The sequence below is a fragment of the Ammospiza nelsoni genome, chromosome 6, assembly GCF_027579445.1.
Source record: "Ammospiza nelsoni isolate bAmmNel1 chromosome 6, bAmmNel1.pri, whole genome shotgun sequence".
In the NCBI taxonomy this organism is placed as follows: Eukaryota; Metazoa; Chordata; class Aves; order Passeriformes; family Passerellidae; genus Ammospiza; species Ammospiza nelsoni.
Window position 1 is genome coordinate 31,116,572 of NC_080638.1, and position 23,148 is coordinate 31,139,719.

The 23,148-nt window shown below is 44.2% G+C and overlaps 1 protein-coding gene across 2 annotated transcripts in view; it reads right to left on the reverse strand.

Moving 5' to 3' along the window:
- The window catches only part of GALNT16 (polypeptide N-acetylgalactosaminyltransferase 16), a 74,479-nt gene that overhangs the window by 13,651 nt on the left and 37,680 nt on the right, over nucleotides 1-23,148 (reverse strand). For both annotated transcript variants that reach the window (XM_059474049.1, XM_059474050.1), the window contains exons 3-11: nucleotides 20,488-20,586; nucleotides 14,196-14,263; nucleotides 11,710-11,775; nucleotides 10,603-10,724; nucleotides 8,489-8,576; nucleotides 7,427-7,511; nucleotides 6,306-6,409; nucleotides 2,721-2,847; nucleotides 1,703-1,795 (exon numbers count right to left, since the gene is read on the reverse strand). In XM_059474049.1, the coding sequence (XP_059330032.1) occupies nucleotides 1,703-1,795; nucleotides 2,721-2,847; nucleotides 6,306-6,409; nucleotides 7,427-7,511; nucleotides 8,489-8,576; nucleotides 10,603-10,724; nucleotides 11,710-11,775; nucleotides 14,196-14,263; nucleotides 20,488-20,586 (852 nt within the window). The remainder of the gene's footprint in view (nucleotides 1-1,702; nucleotides 1,796-2,720; nucleotides 2,848-6,305; nucleotides 6,410-7,426; nucleotides 7,512-8,488; nucleotides 8,577-10,602; nucleotides 10,725-11,709; nucleotides 11,776-14,195; nucleotides 14,264-20,487; nucleotides 20,587-23,148) is intronic.

The following is a 23,148-nucleotide window of genomic DNA, read 5'->3' on the forward strand; positions in this document are numbered from 1 at the left end:
AAAGGCCCAGAGAGTGTTTGTGCTCAGGTACATTCAGATGATTCATCCGTGTGTGCTAAAACATGTCTCTAGCTCATGGCAGCAGGCCTAAGCTGAGGCTGGAGAACTGAGACCTGAGGAACTTATTTATTTGTTCTTAAGCAGTTTGGGGAGAGGGTGGGAGTAAAAAGGGACATTAACTCAACATCTCAGTAGCTGTCTGCTGTGGCAGTCCTGCTGATTTGTCTGGCTTTAGCTGGCTGAAGAAGAGGATTTCCCTCCAGCAGTCCTACTGAGCAGTGAAACCAGAAACTCTTGTCTTTAAGCTCTAACACTGCATTTGTGTGTTGGGAAGGAATTTCAGTGATATCCGTGTACCTCTCCATCCTCAGCCCACAGAGGCCACTGTACATATACATGAGGTCACATACCTCAGGGGAATGTTCTGAGATTTTATATCCACACTGGAATTGAGGGGAAGGAGGGTCCATTTTAGGGCAAATTGTCAGTGATGGTGTCAAAGGTATTTGCACACTAAAATCTAAACTTAATGCAGGTTCACAGAGCTGTTACTACAGGAAATTACCTGAAGTCTTATGCTCTGCTCCAGCTTTTATTCAGCCAATGCTGCCCATAAAGTCACTAGGAAGTCTGTGCAAACAAGAACTGCAGATTTTGCCACTAAAACACATGAGCAATAGATCCACACACAATATGCAATAGTCTGTTTCCTTCACAAGCAGCAGGGTTACTTGGAGCAGGGTTACTTGCTATGTGGTCCTAGTCCAGCTGCTGCAGTCAGCTCAAGGACTGATAAATTAGGTGGGCAAAGCTATTTTTATGAAGATATGTAATGCATCATGATTATAAAGCAAAGTGCACAAGAATAAAAGTGACCTGGTTGTCATAAATAAGTAGGAGATGCATCATTACCCTGTGCAAACACATTTGAGATACAACTACATTCGCCAAGTCCCTACACTAATACAACAATAGCCTTTTGTTCATTGGCAGATAAAACCCACAGAAATGCAGCACTCCTGGGAGTTTTACATTTATTTGGGAGTCATTGGGAGTTTGAGAGCACAGACAGCAAGCTCTCCTCTCTAGGTTTGGTGTCCATCACTGATTTCTGGGTCACAGAGAACTGTTAAGCTGATAACAATGAATCCCACATGGCCTGAAAACAGCTTTAGCAAAGGTGCTGTAGGAAGCACAATTCTGCAGATTGTGTTTCTAGATCTTACCATCAGCCACGCTCTCTCCTGCTCTACAAACCAGCAAACTGCCCTCCATCCATCAGGCAAGTGGGGAGTGCACCAAGTGCAACATGCCCCATGTGCCAGCCAGCCATGCTTGCCCTGGCATTCTCCATCTGCACAGGAACTTAAGCTCAAGATACAGCTCACATTTCTACAACAGCTGGATGCTGTGATAGAAAAATATTCCTGTCTACCCACTTCAAATATCTGGTCTTTTAATTTCATTACAGATCCCTTTGGCCTTCTGCTAACAAATGATTTATGCAGTGTTACTGAGGAAAAAATTAAGTGAATTAGTAGCAAACCTCATTAGCCAGACACTCAAGCTACAACCTCCTTGGCAAGGCAGGCATTCAGAGCACCTCTCTTTCTCACACTTAGCCCCAGAGAAGACCTAAAAAGTACTTCTTGCTACCAAGGGGTTTACCAGAGCCCTCCTACCAAGGTGTGGGGCAGCTTACCTTCCAAAGGCCTTGCCGATAGCCGAGGGCCGGGCCTCGTAGTAGTACTGCTTGTACTCATCCATCCACACCTCCGCTGTGCGCTTGGTGTTCCTGCACCAACGGGGAACAGATGCTGTGCTGAGGGGAAGCTCTGCTGCAGAACCTGCCCTCCCAGGAGCAGGCCCTGCGTGGGCAGACCCCCTATACCTCAGCAGGTAGTGGGGGACAGTCCCAAACACAAAACCAAGTAGGCAGAATGGGTGGGTAGAGATTGATTGTGTTAAGTCTACAAAGCCATGCAAGAACACTTGAGAAATTAAACATTTATTAGCCATAGTTTACCATTACTTTTTTGCATGTACTTCCTCTGCAGAGACACCAGGCCTGATTGTCACCAACACACTCATTTACAGTATCTCTTTTCCCAGATTAGAATAACATTTTGGGATACTGTTTGGAAAGCAGCTCTGTCTAACCTCTAACCTCCTGTCCAAATCAGGCTAGCTTCATATTGGGTCATGTTGTTCAGGGTCTTGACTGGTTGAGTTTTGAGATGCCCAATGATGGAGATTTCATCATCTCCCTGGGGCCCTGAAGCAGCACTTGACCACTTTCATTGTCAAGCCCTTTATCTCAACTCTCTTCTCTTCCCAGCTGTGCTGCAGTAGAAGCTGTCCTCAGGGTGTATCTTAGAGCATGTACAGCTCAGAGACAACAGAGATGTCCAAGGGCTGCTGATACCTCCACACATGTCACAGGGCAGCATCTGTGAATGGCCAGGGTGTCTCTCCGGCATACTGCTCCCCACGCCCCTCACCAGAGACTGAGAAGGAGTGAGAAACACAAATACCAACAGCAGAAAAGGGAACAGGTTTTGTTCACAGAAAACATCAACTCATCCTTCCCTTGAGAACAGAGGCTCAGCCACAAGCTGTTCTCCATTACCAGGGAAAAGCACAACAGAGAATTCAGACTTATTTAAACATGTCCAAGACAAAGGTGGCCTGGCTGCTCCCGGGAAGTACCCAACACCTACTTGATGTAAGTCAGCGCGTTGCCCTCAGGGAAGTCATAGGGATGGCGCTTCCTGAACACGTGTCCCACTCGACTGCAGGGAACAATCTCCAAGCTGCCACCACACATCCACACTCGGAAAGAGAGCTCTGGAAGAGACGCCAAGAGTCATACAGCTGCAACAGTCCTGAGAAGGGCACTTTTCTTGCCCTTCTGCTCTGGGTGTATTGCCTGCATCAGTAAAATCAGGGAAAGCAATGCCACGGTGAGAGCAGAGAAACTGTCCTCCCTTTGTTAAAATGGAGGCAACTATTGCAGCTCAGGGACTTCCAAGCCTTCTCCAGTCCTGCTCCTCTGTGGTCTCATTTCAGTGAGACACCTTTGCATTTGACCAGGTCTTCAAGGCTGCTCAGGATGGCATCTGGCAACAGACTGAGACCAATCCTACATACAGCCCCTGTTTAAGACTTTGTTACTGTCATCCCTGCCCACAGATAGAATTAGAAAGGAAGAACTTACTGTGTAAAACAAATCATGTGAGGAAGAAAGGGAGTTTAGAAGATCAGGGAAAAGAACAGAACAAGAGGGTACAGGGAGTCAATGTCTAGAGCTAAGTCCTCTCCCTCACACCTGTATGTTATCCACCCTGCAATACCTCCTTCTCATTTTGGTTGGCTCTATTACTAATGAACTAGAGCAACTGACTGTGTTGTAGTTGCCTCTGCTGGGGGAACTGCTCAGAGCAGATACCAGTCTCATATAGTATGGCTATGAAAATACAGAGAGAATCCTGCTACTTGAAGAAATCCACCCTATCCTGAAACTAGATTCAACATTTTGCTAAAAGATTAGAAGAGCATGGAGCTTTGATATGCAGGCACTTATTTGCCTCACAGAAGGTATGTGACCTTGCTCAAGCTTTTGGGTCTGTCCTCACTGTTTTAATCACTGCCACACCAGTGGGGTTTTCCACTTTCAATTCATGTGGTGATGAAAAGAGAAGGAAGAAGGAAAATGAAAATTAGCTGGGTGGTTTGGTTGTCTTTACCAAGGGGGCTTCATATTGTATAGACTAATTACTTCAAAAACTGGACTCAGCGGGGATCTCCCTCCAGTAATGCCCGATTTATGCAGCCCTGATGCTTAGAAATGAAAAAGAAATTATGTATCCAGATCTAATGGATGTTTGAAACTATGTATACACACTAACATCTTCCCAACTTTCATCTTTCTCCATAGCTTTCCTCCCTGCATACTGAGAGGTAGTTCAAACAGTGAGTTGCAGGGTGAGGGGAGATGGTGCATCTAATGCAGCTTCTCAGTAAAAGACCTCATTTGGTTAGAATGCATTTTGTAGCTCTTACTTGCACTTTTCTGACTCTTATCCAGAGGTAATTATTTTCAGATTCTTTTTAACAGGGAGTTCCAGATTTGAAGAGAGGAAGGGTTTTAGGAATGAACAAATAAAAAAAACACCCAAGACATAAGTTTCTGTGTGGTGATGTGTCCAGCTGACATCTGCTCTCCTGGAATGAGCTTCTGACTCACTCTGGCCTACAACAAAACCAGAACTCTCAGTCTGGTATATGTAACTTGAAAGTGATGTCCATTTCCAAAGAGGATTTCTCACACCATCTTAGACAGAACCACTCTCTCATCTACAAATGAGGACCTAAGTCAAACAGTCCCTTCCCACCCAAAATTGTAGTATTTAGTATAAATAATGTTTCAGAACATTATCAATATTTTTCCTTGACCAGAAAACCCAGTTTTCAATTAAATACGGTAAACTGTTTTTTAAGAGGTTAAATTAACCATTCTGAATTCTTCAAGGAAAATTAATACATTTTGTTGTCAAATCCAGGTTGGTTTCTATCCCTCTGCTTTCAGCAGCAACAGACTTGATGGAGGTTGAGGGAAAAGTGACAGAAGACATTGAATTCACAGAAAAACCTCCTAACAAGGCAAAACTGGCAAGCTGAGTCACATATAGCCTGGCCCAGTTACTGCCAGGCTTTACAAGAGCTATTTCAAGGAGAATGAAGCAAATTCTGTGGAGTGATTCTGTGGTTTTGATCAGCTCTATGTAGAAGAATGGCTGTGAGCATGCAAATAATTTACTGCTGCTTATGGCAGAGAGCTCTACTTAGCATCACACTACTGACATATGGACCAAACTACAACACTGGACTCCCAGGTGGGCAGAAGAATATTAAGAAATATTCCTTCTCCATCTTTGGGGTTTACAGCTTCTACACAGTCCCAGCTCGGAGGCTGGCAGCATGGCCAAGTGGCTGGCTTTGCAGTTGGAGCAGGGCTAGTGATGGCAAGGAGCTGAGCTTGACTCCACTCCTGAGGGACATAAGGGAGGGATCTTCATGCCTGGGTTAAGGCTTCCTGTGACTTCTGCCACAGTGCTCAGCTGATGCTACTAGGACTGCTGAGATTCTTATGCAAGCACCATTTCATATCTCTTTTTAATATAACGAATACCATAAAACTGAATCAAGATTTGGGAAAGCAGAACACTCATTATTAGACTTTTTTTTTTTTTAAAGGTGGTACCTTGAGAGTGTATTATCAGCCCAAGATATTATTTAATGGTTTTAGAAAGCATCTCAGAAAGAGGCAGCTCTCCCAGCTGTGTTCAGAGAAACAAAGGTTTCCTCTTCCTGACTATTTATTTTTTTTCTAATTAGTTCTCCAGGTGCTAGGAAACACCATACAAATCCTTCTTTGAGAGGTTTTATTTACATATCTGTGACATTTATGGAATCTATACAAACAGATTTTTTTATTTTTTGCAGTGTCAGCTACAGAGAAATCTACTGAAGTTGGTTACAAAAAGCAAGGCTTTTTTCTTCTCAGCTCCATCTGCACCATTTCTAAATTAATGCCCTAAATACTTGAGGTATCCATGAACCTCTCTTCAACTCATCTTGCTTTTGTCATTAACACCTGGTGACATTGCAGCATCCCTTCACACGGGGCCAAGAGAGATGCCTGGCATATCTGTGCCACTATTAAGTGCAAGGAGATGGGTTTAAGCACCATACTCCAAAACAGCATGTGAGTGGACAGACTACACTGAATTCCTCAGATGTTTGTGATGCCCTAGTCTGCTTCTAAATGTTTTCATTCTGAGTCTATTTGTAACCAAACTCCACTTACAAAGAGGCTTGTTAAATTAGGAAAAATATCTCTCTGAGCTGAGAGAGCAATTCAGATTTATCTGCAAGAGAGGAACAGGTATAAGAAGAGGCTGCAGGAGTGGCAACACAGAATGTCATAAGAAGAACTGGAGGAATAGTCTCCAAAAACAAGCAACAATTTAAACATCAGGAGGCTCCTCTTTCTTTCTTGTACTGTGGAAGCCCCTGTATAATCGCACATATGCCTTTAGGAGAGTGTAGCCCTGACCACACACACTTTAGGCTGACAGTGATTCAGATCTGACCCCCTTGGGGATTACCTGACCATGTCCCTAACCTTACACTGACATGCTGATCAGATCTCTCACAAAAAAAAAAAAAGCTCTGGTAAGCAATGAAGACTGAGAAGCAGTTCTGCATTAGTGTGTCATTTCCTTGAAACATCCTAAACTTACCAAAATTTTCTCCTCCCCAGATGTCCATTTGAATATCATATTTTCCCAGGTGGTTAAACCAGGACTTGTCAATCACAAAGATGCCTCCTGCTATGACAGGGGTTCTGGAGGAGAAAGCAGAAATCCAGAAAAAATAATCATGCATATATGTAGCAACACAAACCTAATTTTAAAGGGCAGACAATTTGTCCTGGCACCACTAATCATACCTCATTTAAAAGAGAAAAACAGTAGAGCTGAAATGTGAGCCTGCTGCAGGTTTCTGAGATACCTCTCACTAGATCATCCTCATGGCTTTGTTACTTGGTCTTGCAAGCACTACAAGAGCAATGCTGTGTATTTTGCATTTATACAAATATGCACAGTGTGAAGGAATGATGGGCACTGTTTGATGACTGTGTTCACCAATTAGACATGGTGTGACAGGCTGCTCTGCTGTTAGCAAGCTGGTTGCCTCTGGAGTGTAAAACAGAGGCTCACAAATTACACAGAGGAATTAAATGATACTTTTAAATTACAAACAGGGAGCTGTCTGCCTATAAAGACGAGCACCATAACTCTTCATATCAGGATTTGCTACATTCTACATGTCTCAGAGCCATGAACCCTGCAGTGAGGCTGGCAACAACCGCTCCAGCCAACAGAACCTCTTTTGTCTGTGCACATGCAGATGTAGTAGTGGGAGTAATTCTATGCCCACATTACTAGGTAAGACTCAGTTTTCTGATCTGCTTTACCCATGCAGGATGACTGTATATCTGCTTCATTCTTGAAGTTTTCATCTGAAAGATGGAGGCAATTAAAACACCCAAAACGATTTCTGAGGCATACAGACTGTTGATTTAGAGCGAACACAAGAACAAAGAAGAGGTGGCTTGTAGAGGTGGTGTGCATGACAGTAAATAATCACTATTCTTACAAAATTCAGAGAGCAGTACTCTCACATTTAGGGTATAGACCTCAATGTATTCAGAAAATAACAGGAAGAGTTTGTCATCATCATCACCACCAACACTGTGGCATTTTGTCCTCAGCAAGTCAGTCCCTGTACTCTCCTTGCCACACTGGTGAAGGCTTAGTAAAGGTATTTGGAGAAGTGTACCCCACGTGTCAGAGTGTACCTTATAGACTGAGTTGGGTCTGTTCTGGACATCTTCTGCTCTATAGGAATCTGTTCCCACTTAAAGTGAAGGCTCCAGTCAAACCCTGAAAAGGAAAAAGACAAGCCAAATTGGTTTTCTTATTGTAAAAACAGTACTAATAGCTTTCAGTGATAGCCTGCACTGTTATATCACAGGCTGTCCCTATGTTCCTTCCCTGACCTCCCTCACAGACTTCCCAAAATGGGAATAGCCTATCCTAATGTAGACCTCTCCAGCTTCTGTCTTGGCACCATCATTCCTTAGCACTATAGATCTCTCCTCAACTTCACTCCACACCTTCAGGAGAGTGTTGTCAGGCTGAGATGCAATTCTATTCTAGACAGTTTGTTTTACCAATGACAAACCCTGCTGCCGGAGTTATGAGGCTTTAATAAAGGACTTTGTAGGATGTGATATATTCTGGGAACAAATGCCTGCAGATCACTGTACCCACCATGTCTTTCAAGACTACAGTATACTTACAGATGGCCTATGGTGGATAGTACAGCACAGCACAGTCACTAACTTTATACCATTATTAAGGGTAGCCAAAGAACAGCTAGCCTTTGGCTGGCAAGCAGTGCAGAAGTGAGCCCCTGCCATAAAAGATGTAGAAGGGCACCAGGCAGTGTGGTGAACACAGGAACAGCTGCAAGGGGCTCAGCAGTGAGGGGAGAGGCATAAATGTTTTCCAGGAGATGCCACGAGATAGCCTGGCAGATCAAAGCAGCAACTGGAAGCACCTGTCAGACTCCAGGGTCCATGCAACATAGTGAGGACACAGTGAGATATTTAATCAATTAACTAAGTCCTGAAATTGCTAAGTGTTATGACAGTGACTCAAGGTCAAGAGGAAAATACTATTTGAGTTTTGTTCTAACTCTTGAAAAGATCTGACTTTGCAAGTTGCAGAGAACAAGGGAGAGATAACCCATCAGAAAGATCATCACTCTATTTTCATGGAAAGCTGAAGAGAACACAACTTATTTATCATGCACCATCCCTCAGGTCAAACTTACATAAGCCATTCATTATACCCACCTCCCCTCAAATCTGCTGATGCTGCCAGGTAGGCAAAATTATCCAGGCTGATAACATCAATGATTGGACTCACCACTCGGGTATAATCCTGAGGGAGAGAGAGAAAGGAGGGGGAATAAAGGGATCAGGCCTTCTTCAATGTCAAGGAAAGCTGCCAGAGATCAGGAAACACAAAGCTGCACATGTAAATCTTTGTCTGGTTTCTCCAATATGGTTCTGGCAGCTGTGCAAGGGATCTGTGGCCACTAAATCCAAACATGGAGATGGTGGGTAGCAGCCAGATGCACTCCATGGATGTGGGGAATGGAGTCAGACTCCAACACCTAGGGATGCTGCTAAGAAACAGCTCTTTATTTCCTGTGCAAGTCACAGGGCACCAATCACTGTCCCAAGGGTTTTGTGCTCGCTTCTGATACCTATTGACAGCACACCTTCTGCTCAGCCATCCAAATTAGTTCATTATCATCAGCTTAGAAATTATCAAACCCCTAATAATGCATTTAGTTAATAATACATTTACCTAGGAAGTACTAGGAATCAAGGCCCCACATTTAAGATTCATAGTGCAAACTTTATAATACATATGACACATTGTATACATTATAATATCAAGATATTGTGAGTACTTTATTGCCATTAAGGCATATAGACATTTACATTTCTCTTTCGAAATCCTTTTAGTTCATAGAAGTCAAACAATTTTTCAACATCATGAGACAGAGCATTAAAGACAGTGTTGTGACAGCTGCCATGTAAGATGAAACCGAGCTAGAAATGCCAGAAACAGCACCTTGTTATTGGGCAGCTGCCAGCATCCATGCCCTTCCTATCAAACCTTCATTTTGTGCCTTGCAATAGTTCCTCATGATGTACCACACTCGGCTAGCATGGGACATCCTTGGTAAGAGGATTCATGCTTTTCCCCCTCTGAGCTGTGATGGTGGCCCAGCCAGATGTGTCTGCCCAGCTTGAGAATCCAGCACCCACCTGGCAGCCTGGTGTGCCAGCCAGTACTCCAACCAATCAGTGCCAGGACTGGCTAGGGCAAGACTGAAATCTATAACAGGATCTACATCAGAAATGTAGAAAGTAGGTCAGAAATAGGTTGATTTGAAATCACTAAAAAATTTGTATACTAGAGTTAGCAGACAGGCTTTTGCATTTTAGATCCTTCTCTAAAGAAATGAATGAGATTCTTTGTGCTTAGGAACCCCTGTGCTGGTGCTGCAGCTTGACTTAAAGACCAATAAGTAAAGTAAACATTTATGAGCTTTATTGAACAAGTATAAAAAGCAGAAGCTTTTAATTCATCAATTCTGAAGTTTCATCTTCTTCTGCTCTCTCATATTAAGCTAATCAGACATGCTTACAAAGCATTATTAAAGCCACCATCCCTTCTCCTAAGGCCCATTACTTCATGGGATCCTCCTTTCAGAGGGGAACAATCACAGCCACGTGCAAGCAGGATTTCTCCCATTACCCCTCCTCTGCCTTTTCTTACAGCAGAGCTGTATGATCTCTCCCTCCACTCTGCAGCGCAGTCAGGGTGAGAGCTGCTAATATTTCTGCCTCATTTTCATTCTTCCAGCCTTCCATCAATCCTTTGCCAAGTGAACCATCAAAGGGAACATCCCTGCAGTCACAAGCAGCTTCTCTATGACAGGAAGCTGCCTGCATGCAGGTGATGTATGGTTGCAGCTGAGAGGGAACATTAATAGAAGGAAAAATTTGGCAGTGACAAGGAAAAAGGAAGGGTCCAGCAGCAGGGGAGATGGAAACTATGGAAAAATTGCACCATGTATGCTGCCCAAGGGGATGTCCTACATACAGGTGAACATGTCAAGGAAGCACAATGCCTGCAAGGGACAAGAAGTACAGGTTGGTGGTTCCAGCATTGCATCCCATCACTCTGGACCTCCTGCCTTGTCACAGTGGCTGAACAGAATCCCATCAGGGATCTCTCACCCACTTAGCTCAGGCTGTACCTTCCTCTGCAACAGCCTGCCTGAGGAGTACTTTGCTCTCACCAGTTCTGCTGACGCATGTGAGGGCAGAGGATCCAACAGCACAGGCCAGGCAGCTCCACCCATCCCAGAGCAGGACATGGTGCTCACCTCTTTCACTCTCTGAAGCATTGGCTGCAGCCACTCACTGTTGACTTCACAGTGACTGTCCAAGAAGGTGAGGATGTCAGCAGCCGCCACTTCAGCTCCTCGCACCCGAGAGCGGATCAGCCCTACGAAGGGAAAAGGACAGCAAAGGAGCAGGAAGCTTAGGAAAGGAAACATTTGAGCCTCCTTCAAAAAACATACTTTGTGTGGCCATACCCTGGGGACAGTCAGATGAGCCCTCCCAGCACACAATGAATGACCTCTCCTGTCACTTCTGCCCATGACACAGAACTTCCACCTGGCTCCTTGCCCTTCCCTTCCAGCCCTGCCCACAGACACCTGGCTGCTGCCTGCTCACTCACTCACCCATTGAGCACCCTGCTGCCTACATCACCAATTCCCCATGGCCAAATTCTTCTCTCTGCTTTCTGGCTTCCTTACTGCTTACTTGCTTTATTCCCATTTGTCCCTTATTCTGCCCTGCAGAGAGATCAGCCTGGCTCTCAGATGACTCCTTACTTTCCTACAGACCATCCGACTATGTGGGATGCTCTCTGTGAACTAAACAGAGATTTTTGTCTCTACTTCTAGATCCTAGCTCCAAACCTGCTGTGCATTGACAGCTTTAGAAATAAGCCAGCACATATGGGTCAAAATAAAGAGCAGCTGGGACAGTCATTTATGCATGTAGCAGATAGATGAAAAAAAACTTTCCTTAATTGTATCTATTGATGATAGATACGTGATTGTTTTTCCTTCTCCCATGTCTCCTACACAGCTTGTTATCTTCCACTTGAAGGTGCAAGAGTTAGCTTGTGTTTAAAAGGACGAGACTTACATCTGGATCTTTATTCATAAAGATCTTAAAATATGGTCTTTGTTCCAGCCAAGGCCTCAGGACACCACTTCTCATTATTTAAGTATTACATGAGACCCCTGAAGCCTGAGAGTTGATAAGCTGCGTTCTCCCTCCACAGATCTTCCAAATGCTTAAAATGAAAAAATAAACTCTAACTGTAAGAAACAACAGCTGTAAACAGCTGGGAGGCAACCAGGGTCATGTGGAAAAATAGGCAAGATCTTTGTACTTAGAAAGCTTCCCACGCTCACCTTCTCGATGGGTGTTTCGTAGACACTTGACCTTTGGGATCTTGGTAAGGAGCTGGCAATCCTCAGCTTGGGGAAGGCAAAAAAGACATTTACTATACATGCATGAATTATTTGGCTTCAACAGAGAGCCCCAGCTAACTGTCCTCCTGCTTCTCCGTGGGAGGGGAAATTCTGCTTTCACTTAAGATCACAGTAATCGGTGTGATGGCCTCAATCCTGTTGTCTATAGAGCACACAGAAGAGCACTCCCTGCTGGCTGTCCTCCTCAGCAGTTGAGCCTATGTTTCCCAATCCTCTGAGCAGCCAGGCCTCCATCTCCCCTGCTCAGCACTTCCCAAGGACAATGGGGCATGTGCTGGCAGCATGGCACTGGGCACTAATAAAAAGGAGGGAACACAGGGTAGTGGGACTGCAAATCACCAAAGTGCCAAGGAAAGGAGAGTTCTGTAACATAAAGTGATCTTATCTGCTCTCTTTTCCTTCAGTGGCTCATCTGGGCATCTCCTGCCATTTGTTCTCAGGGCAGTTTCCATTTGATTTATTTAATAAAGGCCACTGGGATGCAGCTTGCTTCCTTGGAGACACCAGCACATTGACACATGGATGCCTGACCAAGGACTTTGCTGGCAGCTTGCTACAAACTCCAGGCATCCCTCATTTCCATTACCTAGGGAAGATGAGGGAGAGGAACAGTTACCTGCTCCAGCCAGACACCAATAAGCACTGACTCTTTAATTCTCTGTCATCCTCTCTATTCCTGCCCCAGCAGATGTCATAGGAACAGCAATTTCTAACTTGCTCTTTTTTCTTGCTCCATCAAATTCACCCCAATTTCCATGTTTATTCCAATTCCTTTACATGTCTCATGCCCCCTCTTTCCTGCTGTCATCTTCCCACAGACTGAGCACTCTGGGGACAATGCAAAGGCCCTTAGCCAAAGTGCACCTCTTAGCACATTCCTGTACAAGCATTTCCATTCTCAAGGATCTGTGCAATCTGAAATACTGCTCTTACATTGGCACTTTGGCAGATGCTGCTTCATCCAAGGGAAGTGGCAGGTGCTCTGAATTACAGAGCATCAAGATTTTCCTGGAACTCTGCTACAAGGGAAGGCAATGCTCTTATCTTGGCCAAGTCACAAGTTCAGGTATGAGAATCCTTACTCAGTCGTTCACTCTGCAGGAGTGGAGCACATGGCTCTGCCTGTAGATACTTGCCAGAGATGACAAACTCTCAGTACATTAGGAGAAACTGAGGCAGGTATTAAAGCAAAGTGTCAGACCTCAAACATGTGCTGAAGTGCCTCCATGAACGTGTCTCAAGGATGTGGCTATATCCATAAATATCCAGCTCCCAGTGAAAAAATAAGAGCTGTGACAGGATGGAGCCTTTTAAAAATCCTTCTATTTACTAAGGAGCCTAAATGGGAGTTTATGGTTGAGCCCTGTACAGAAAAGGTACCAGAAATCCATCACTGTTTATCTGGAACACTTTTCCCCTTAAGAACTGAATTTTTAGGTGCAGAATGTGGAACACTTAGGATTCTTGGAAGTGCTCAAAAACACTAAAATTAAACAGCTGAGCACAGCTTGGCACTTATTCAAAACATACTGTAAGGCCCTCAGACACTCAAATCCCTCATCTCAGCATCCACCTTTAAAATGTTTTTTTGTGGCCAAAGCTACATAAGCATTGCAAAATCAAAATAGCATTGCTTCCTTACCTCGGCAGGCCAAGGTGGGCATTCACAGCTATCTGTAAAGTGTTCTGAAGGAGTAATTATTGACCACTATAAATGGTACATAACTAGATAATCCTTGAATCCAGAACACATAATGGGGGAAGCAGGAAGCCTTCTCTGCCCACCACCTCACAGCTACTACACAATAGCCAGGAGCAAGGGCAGCTGTACAGAGGGAAAGACTCCAGAGCCTCCAGTCTGCAGCTCTGGTGAAACTGATGCAGTAGACACTCCATCCCTGTACCAAGCTGCAGAACAAAGTATGGCACTGTCCAAAGCAGTAACTCTGCCACAGCTTCCCACAGGGACACCTGGGGTCCCAGGCACATGGAGACAGACAGCCTCAGCCTGCCAGCAGGACCCCAGGCAGCAATTTTCTGTATGTTCCACTGCATCCTCTTCTTGCCTCTTGGTCTGTAAGTACCTGCTCTGCTCACATACAGCATTGCTACATGGATATCTGTGCTAAATGGCTCACCAAATGGTGCATAATGAAACCTGACAGAGATCTCTGGCAACCTAGCAAAAACTGCCACACTGACAGAGATGGAAGACCCAATGGAAAGAAAAAGAGAGGAAGAAGTTCTGGCCTCTGCCATGCAGGGACATTAAACACACACTTTTTCTTTTTTTCCTGCATACAGACATGAGGGAATCTGTGAGGAAGGGGGACTCAAGAGAGCAAACAAAAAATGGAAAAACAGAAAGAAAGAAAGAAATGTCAAGGAAATAGGTGCAGACTTACGATCTGAGCTGAAGTCATCTACCAAAATGATCTCCTGGATGAGACTGGGAGGGGTGCGGTTCAGAACACTGCAGGGACCCAGGAAAGAAAAAGCCACTTTGTGAGCTGCCATAACAATGACAATGTTAGGATTGAGAGAAACCTGCTGTGCTATGCAATACAGCAGCAATACTGAACTCCAGTAAAGTGGAAGCAGTGACCTTGCCCTTGTAACAGTGTTCATTGGCAGGACCAAACTACAAGTGAGAATATCCCAGAGAGCTGTGGCACTCAGCCAGACCTTACAAGGACCCACAGCCAGGAGCTGACTGTGAAACTTGCCTGGGGCAGCTAGCAAATGATGCCACAGCATGCTCTGCCCCTAAGCAGAGGTTAAATGGAGAGAACCACCTGCCCCAAGGCAGCCCAATGGCCATTCCCACCTGCCAGCCTCTGGGTGAAAGTCATCACTGCTGGAGGGCATAAAGAGCTGCCACTTTCCCAGCAAGGAGCTCTACCTCAATGCAACAGGTGCGACCTGCTCAGCTTTCTCACCAATTCCCTTCTTTGGAAGGAAGCACTGTCAATATTTTGGATTTGGATTTTTTTTCCCTCATTTGCTTGTTACCTGTCTGTCTTTCAAACCAGCACCACACCCGCTGAAAGCACCCCAATTCCTCAGGCTGGTTGCACCATACCATGTAATACCCTTGGGTCTGCAGTGAGTTTGCATCTGTAGGACACACATGAGGAAAGCACAGAAAAGCTTCTGCCCTCCCCAGACACCAAAGCATTCTAGTACTTTGGAGTCTGAGCAGTTCAGTTCCGACCTCTTTACTGGTCTCATTCATTTAAAATGCTTGAACTCTTTTTCCATGAACTTCTTCAAATCTTTCTCTTGGCTTTACTACCATCAGACAGCATATTCCCTCTCCAAGCCTCCTCCAATGCCTCTGTGCACAGGCAGGTCCTCATTACCTTCAATAAGGTTGCTCAGTGATGCTTAAGCAGTCCAATGAAGAGAGCAGTTGTGCAAATTTTAATACTAAAAACAGAGGCAAACACTGTCCTCCTAGTTCTAGCAATCTGTCTCATTTCAGTGGCACCTGCTCTTTTGAGCAACACTGGAGAAAAATTTCTGGCTTTTTTTCTCTTTTGGATTTTGTTGTTGTTGTTTGATATAGGAAACAGACAACAAGAATAGTCCCATTCTCCTAGGAATGAAGGTGAAGAGAAATAAATTGCCATGTTGTTAAGTAACACCACTGATGGCTTTGCATACAGAGCCAAAGTTCCCTCAGTCTGGAAGAGTGTTCTGCTTTCTCATACAGCACAATTCTGACTGTTCTGCTGCTCAGTATCACATCCCACTCTATTTCAGATTCACATTGCTTTATACACCTCTCATAGTATTTGTATTTTGAGCTGACATGTCCCTAGATGACTGAGCTTGCATTTTCCAAAGCTGAATCTCATTTGCTTCTCTTGGCAAATGGATGTTCCAGTGCCATTCTAAGGGCAACTTCTCTCAGCACAACCACCATCTGCATATTTTACAGACAAGGTTGCCCTGCACTGAAATTCTTGTCTGTGCAAACACAATGCAAAACAACCCAGACAGACTGCAGTATAATGGCTGCAAAGTGGTATTCTACACCTTCTTCCACCAGCTTGACTATTGGCAATGCTCACATTTTCTCCACAAGTTTCAGGTCTTTCAACTCAACATAACTGGGAAAAAAGCCCCATTTTGTTCTCTGTTCTCTACTTGCCCACTGATTCCCCAGTAGAGAGAACACATCCCTTGAGGAGTTCACAGCTCACTGTACAGTGCCCTGTTCTTCTCTCAGCTCTGCAATCACTTGCTGTAGATCCTTGGGAAAGGTACTTAATCTTCTTTGCACTAAGTCATACCTGTCCTTTTAACAAGGAGCACAGTAATCCTAATGTTTCCCCTCACTGAGGTACAGAGAATGCCATGACAAACACTTTCAGGCACAAAAATGTATTAGTAGAATTCCAAAATCCAAGTGACAATTACCTTTTACAGCAGAAACATGGACTGTTCCCCCCTCATCTTTTGGATTCCCTATCTCCTTTGCCTTTTCTCACAGCTTCCTTCTTTCAGTATCAGAATCCTTACTCTCTTGCATGAACATGACATCAGCACTGCCAATGAGTTTCTCTCCTCTGTCCAGCCCCCACTAAGTTCCCAGATAATCTTGTTTATTCTGGATGTTAGCAGAAGAGTATATTTTTTTCCCTTTGCTCTAACATAATATCCTTTTTTGCCTTTCTTTAAATTGTCATTGTAATGAGATGCTACACCAATGCTCTAGCATTACAACAGAATCCTCTTAATCAGGATTTTCACAGGCCCTCTGCATAGTCACTGACAGCTGTTCAAATCCAGTGACTTAGAGCCTCACAATTCACCTTTACATTTGCACCAAAACCAAAAGGCCACTGCAATCATGACTTTCTGAGATCAGAAAGAGAGGGACCAAACAACAAAGCACTTGACTTTTCTTCTGCAAGAATGCTCCCAGCAGCAGACTGAAGGTATGGCTTAAAGATTAATCATGCATAGACATCAATGACATAAAATGCCTTTTGAGTGACAATTGTTTCTGAAGGAGCACAGGATGCCAAGCAAGTGACTGATTTGAGAGAGACAGCTATGTCGTAGCAAAGAAAAGAGATCAAAACAGGCAACAGCTCTTGACTGACACACATCTCCTGCAGGACTGAGGATGCCAGCAACAAGCCATTTGAACTGACACCTTCACAGGTTTTGTCTGATGGCCCATTTCCCATTTTTTTTCCACTATTCCCCTTCTTTAAACTCTTGCTGGATATTTTTAACCAGTTGTCTCCCTCTACACTGAAAACATATGGCTGGAGCCCACACTAGAAGGCAGGTATGCAGCCCATGCTGCCTCTGAAGACCAGGAGGAATAAGCAACAGGGTACTTGAGGGAATATATTATTCCTCTTCAAGGTCACTCTTCTCTTTCCCCCTCTCCCTAATACACAAACATTTCCCCCATCCTCAAGGAGCAACAACAGCACATCATTCCTCTTGCTTCCACCCAGCAGCAGAGATCCCAGAGACAGAAGGGAGAAGGCAACTGTTGAGCTGCCAGAGGTGTGTCTGTGTGCACACAGTCCATGTGCATGTGAGGTTAGCAAGAAGGGTATGCAGATTAGGATCTGGCCCCTAGAGCTGTCAGGTTTAGATGAAATAAGCCTGTGATGCAGGAGTATCATCCCTGGGTCACTTCCCAAGACCTTTTGTACCAGCATTGCCACTTGGTTGAACTACCTTGCAATAAGGTAATTCTGGCCCAGGGGAGTGCATTTGGGCTCTCTCTGGGTTTAAGATCAGTTCAATCCCAGTACCCTTTTCATGTATTTCATTCTAGAATTTCCCAAAGTCTTATGGCTGGTTTTTGAGTGCCTAAATTCAGATACTCAAAAGCCACACTTGCAAAGACCTCTGTTATGAAAATTTCAACTGGTAATACATTTTCAACCCACCTCAAAATATTAGGTCTCTAAAAATGTTTTCAGACATAGAAAATTTTGCTTTTAGTGCTGCTCATTTTCATCACTTTTCCTCCTTCACACCCATTTCTCTTATAGCATTCCCACAGTGTAATCATGATAACTGAACTTGGGAAAAGGCCCATAATAAGAGTGGAATCACATTTAACTTTCACCAGATGCATCTCAAATGGTTCATTCTAATTATTCAAATAATCATGCTCTACCTGGTTTAAGAAAGCTCTTGCAGATGTAGAAATAACGACAAGCTGCAAGTCTGACTAGTCAGCAGGTAAGCAGGCAGAGCAATTTTATGCTTCCTGCTGCTTAATATTACTGTGGTCCTCAGCAGACTCACAGCCAGGTCATAAACCCAACAGAACAGAACAGTCCTGTCCCTTTGATACCTGACTTATCCTGAAGTGCCAGGGATGCAAAGTAATTACATAGTACTGGTGCACTGACTGTGTGTGACTTGAACAACAATTACTCTCACAGCAGCAATTCAGCCTGGCACATTCAGATGAGTTTTACTGAAAGATGGTACTCTCAGGTTACAGAAGAGGCCCTGAAGAGCTCTGTCAAATCCCTCTATAGCATCAGTGTCAACCTGTAAGTCAGACTTATGCCTATGCCTCTTCTAGCAGTGCAGCCATGACGTGAACATTTACTTCTGTGTATGGATGTCAAATCTTCAGTGCTCAAAGACAAGGCTACTAGCCAATGCTTGCTTGTGTGGCAAATACTGTAGAGCCCAAGAAGGACTCAGCCTTCAGGATCTCTCATGAGACAGGGATAAATTATTGACACTTCTGATGTGATTTAAGGAAGGAGTAAATCCATCACATGCACTGGCCGTAAATCATCTGGCAATGAAGACCCCAGCTGTAGCCAGAGGTCTGGGAGGAAATCCCATTCACTACACCATTCACAGCAGAGTGCAGCCAGCTCCTCACAACAGCAGTCCTCCAGGGACAGCAGCATTGCAGGGATCAGTCTGAACAGATGGGTCACCCATTTTTCAAGGTCTTTGTTGGGGGCTATGGTTGCAGGAGACCACATCTGAGAGACTGGTAATACCACATCTTAAGTGCTGTATCCAGTTCTGGCCTTTCCAGGACAAGAAAAAGTAGGACATACTACCATGGTTTCTCAGCACCTATCTACTGTCTGACCTATTACTGAAAAGGCAGAAATCTCCTTCAGCTGCCCTAGCAGCACCATGATTCCAAATAAGCCTGCCCATTTTCTGGACAGTGACTCTGCAGAACTCATTGTATGTTTGAAAGGAAAAGAAAATTATAGAAATAAAAAGGCAAAACATGTCAATGCAATATATACAGGTCTCTGGAAACACAATAGCACCAGACTTGGTGGCAGAAACCCAGCCTTCTAGACATGAGGCCAACTTGAAAAAGCCTGTTTCTTTATTCACATAGCACATTTCTTTAAGTCCACAGGACTTGTTAAGGGAAGAAGTGGCAATGATGAATAATACATTTCTGTTAGTGATACTATCAGCTCAAACTGCTACACAGACAATTCACTCTCCCTTCAGCCTCAATGGCTGTTCCCAGGCCTGCTTGCAGGCTTCAGAGACCCTTTGAGAAATTACTTAGTGAGTCAGAGAAGTCAGAGGGCATTTTTTTCTGTGGGAAGTAAAAGGAAAAGAGCCTCCCTGGGTTCTGTGGGGGTGATGGAAGAGGGCAGTGAAGGAGCAGCTGGAACATCGCTTTGTGGTACAGATGACTGCAAGCCTCCATCTATTTGGGGCTGCTGACAGGCCCTATGCCACCTATTTACTTAGCTAGATTTGGCCAGTGCTGTTACTCAGATATGAGGAGACACTGGTACAAGATAGCAAGTGTCCTGCAGGCTCAGCAGGAGCTGCGTGCAAAGCCCCAGGGTACACCTGGTGGGCCATCAGTTCAGCAACTGATTACCAGCAAGGGACCACGAGCAAGGGCTTGTCACTGCACCTAGCAGCACACAGTGTTCTCTTTAGTTCCCCCTCACTCTTCCAAACCAAGCTCACACTTGGTTGAGACTTAAGACTGCTCTCACCTGTGGATGCAGGCCCAGCTACCTCTCGTACTTGCGGGGTGCCACGAAGAAGGAAGGAATGATGAATCTGACTCCATGTTCTCAGAAGGCTAATTTATTATTTTATGTTACTATATTATATAATATTAAAGAATACTATACTAAACTATACTAAAGAATAAAGAAAGAATACTTATACCATGCTAAAAAGATAGTAATAAAAACTCGTGACTCTCTCCAGAGTCCCGACACAGCTTGACACTGATTGGCCAATGAGTGAAAGCAACTCACACCAGAACCCAATGAAACAATCACCTGTGGTAAACATCTCCAAAAACACTCCAGACAACCAAAACACAGGAGAAGTGAATGAGATAATAGTTGTTTTCCTTTTTCTCTGAGGTTCTCAGCTTCCCTGGAGAAAAATCCTGGGCAAAGAGATTTTTCAGAGAATGTCAATGTCACACTACCCTTTCTTGCTGCTTGTGATTCCCCCAATTGGAGCCATACAGTGGCTAACTGCAGATGTGCTCTGCATTTGAAGATATGCCCACAATGCCCATCCAAGCCTCTGGCCCATCCTAGTGGGCCATCTTGAGAGCAGAACGCTATCACTTGGGGAACTGCAGCCACCCTGCTTGTCTAGCTGCTGTAAAATGCCTAATTTTCCCCCAGAGCACTCCCAGACCGCACCATCCAGGCCCGGCACCCCAGCTGAGCTCACCTCTTCACCGTGCGGAGCAGCGTGGATCGCGCCTCGTTGTGGAAGGTGATGATGACACTGGTGGCTGGCAAGTCAGTGTCATAGCGTACAGAAGTGCACCTGCAGCACAGGACAGCAGGAGTGTAAGCCAAACATTACCCAGCAGTAGTACTGCAACAGCATACCTGGAATTTCTAAAAAGAGAGTAACTTGCTAAAATCAGAACCAGCACAGTTGAGCTGCAGCAAGGGAGGCCTCAGCAGCCCCTGCACCAAGGATGGCAGACCTTAAAAAGAACTGTGCCCATTGAAAAGCAAAGTTTGGAGGCCGTGATACCTAAACCCACAAACCTGCATGCTAAGGAGGTCATATGGGTTTTATAGTGAACTAAGTTTCAGTTCTGGACTCCAGTCCCTGGATTTACCTGTGATTCACATAAAATCTTGTTTATTCATGCACAGGACATGTACATGCTAAGGATGCATAGAGCTGGTACACCCAGGCATTGCTGTATAAAGCACTTCAAATTCTTTGGACACAAACTTCACAAAAAGGAAAACACTAGCTAGTTCTGTGATCTGTGCTGGGGAGTTGCTGAGGCCCAACACTAATGGACCTGCTGGAAATGAAGAGCAATTCTTTCTATCTTCTCATCTGATTTTGCGATGTTAGGTACGTACACACATTCTCACACTAAGAACCAAGGATTAACTTGCACCAGGCTGCTTCTCCATGTGGAGAGCAAAGTTTCTGTGAGGGAAAAAACTCACAGACATTAATCCTGAATCCAACTCTGGCAGATACTGAACATGGCTGATTTGGGCTGACCTGCTCCTCCAAAATATCTGCCTTCTTAACTTCCAGATGGTGCCAAACTGCAGTCAGTGTGCTCTAATTTCCTGTCTGATGAAGAAACTACACCTACTTTTAACAACTCAAGGCTTTGCACAGACTGAATCTCCATCCTGACAGGGAATACAATTCACTTCTCAGACCCACTACTTGTACTTCCACATTTACTTACTATTCTTTTACAACTACTGCTGAACTGTGACTAGAGTTTCATCATCACTTTCAATCCTACTGGTTTATGACTTTTATTGCAGTGTTTTATTAAGGGGACAGCAGCTTCATACAGCAATTTTCAAACATATAGAGAAACCTGATAAAGACTAAAGTGGACAATGTGAGAACAGACCTGAGACAGATCATATTTATTATTGCTTCAAAATAACTCCATGATGTAATGCACGCAAAATGTATTAAGGAATCAGGAAGTGGAAAAGTAGAAGAGGCTGATGTATGGGTTGTTTGGAGAAGCTTTCCCAGTGTTTTAGCATTACCACAGCATCCCAGAGAAAAAGGACAAGGTTTGTGCTTAAAAGTTGACCCTGTCTTTGCTTTGGATCAAAGGAACAGATGCATGCTAAGTCAGAAGGAGCTTGTGGGATGTTAAGTCAAGTATGTCCATGCTCTGGCTTGGGTGCCTGAAGAAAAATTTATGTTAGTGATCTACAGACTCCTCCCATTCCTTACACAAAGAGCCAAGTCCACAATCTAACTTGTATCAGCTGAAATAAGTTCTCATCCTGACTTGTCATCCTAGCAACTATTGCAATATTGTTATAACATAAGACAATCAAACACAGATTGCTCATTCCCAAATTACTCCCTGCAAAGGGGAGAAACATGGAAATAGGTTTATTTGTTCTGATTATATCCTACTTTGGACTCTCCATTACTCAAGGGAATCCTTGAAAAGCTGGGTCTGAAATAGCTATACATTTGCAGGGAATCACATATATTTTGCTTTTCTGACTGAAGTGCAGAGATGAGGCTCTTCACAAAAAGCATGCTCTGCATGCTATCACAGATCAAAATAAACAATAATTTATCTTTGAAGTGAGCTGGTTTTAGGCCAGAACATGACAGCAGATTAACAGAAAATAGCAATTCTGCATTGCAGGGAGACTTGTCAGCAACACAGAACATGGCACTATTGCCTCTGGGTCACTAGGAAGCCAGTTCCAAATACTATGCTTGAGAACAGCAGCACAAGACTTGGATCCCACAACCATGGTCCTGACTGACTGCCTTCAAAAAACACTCTGAGGGCTGTCAGTGCTGGCAGGCTCACAGAGCTCCATGTCTCCTGGCATCCCTTTCACAATTTCTATCAAGTTAGATGCCTGGTTTCCTGCTCCCAGCTGCTGGGAAATGTTGCTTGCAACCATATCATACCTAGAACCATACATATTTCTAGGCAGAGTCTAGGACTGAAGTAGACTACTGTACAATATCCTATTACTATTAAACCTACAGTTTTCAATAATCTTTTTGTACTAAAGCATTACCTTTTTGTCCTCCAGAAACTACAAAATAGTTACCCAAGCACCATTAGCAATGTAAGGACAATTTTTTTCAGCAGAATAGATGACACAAGGACAGAATGACAAGCACTTTGCAAGGTACAGAACACTGAATTTGCATGTTAGTTTCATCCCTACCCCAGCAGCCCTCAGCCAGTGATGTTCAGGACAGAAAGAAACTGTTGAAAGCAAAGGAAGCCAACCCACCTTGTCGTTGATCAGCATTGACTTCAATTTATTGATCAATCAGCCACTTTATAGAACTGTGTTAATTAACTTCATGCATATTGCAAAATCTAAGCTCATGATAGGT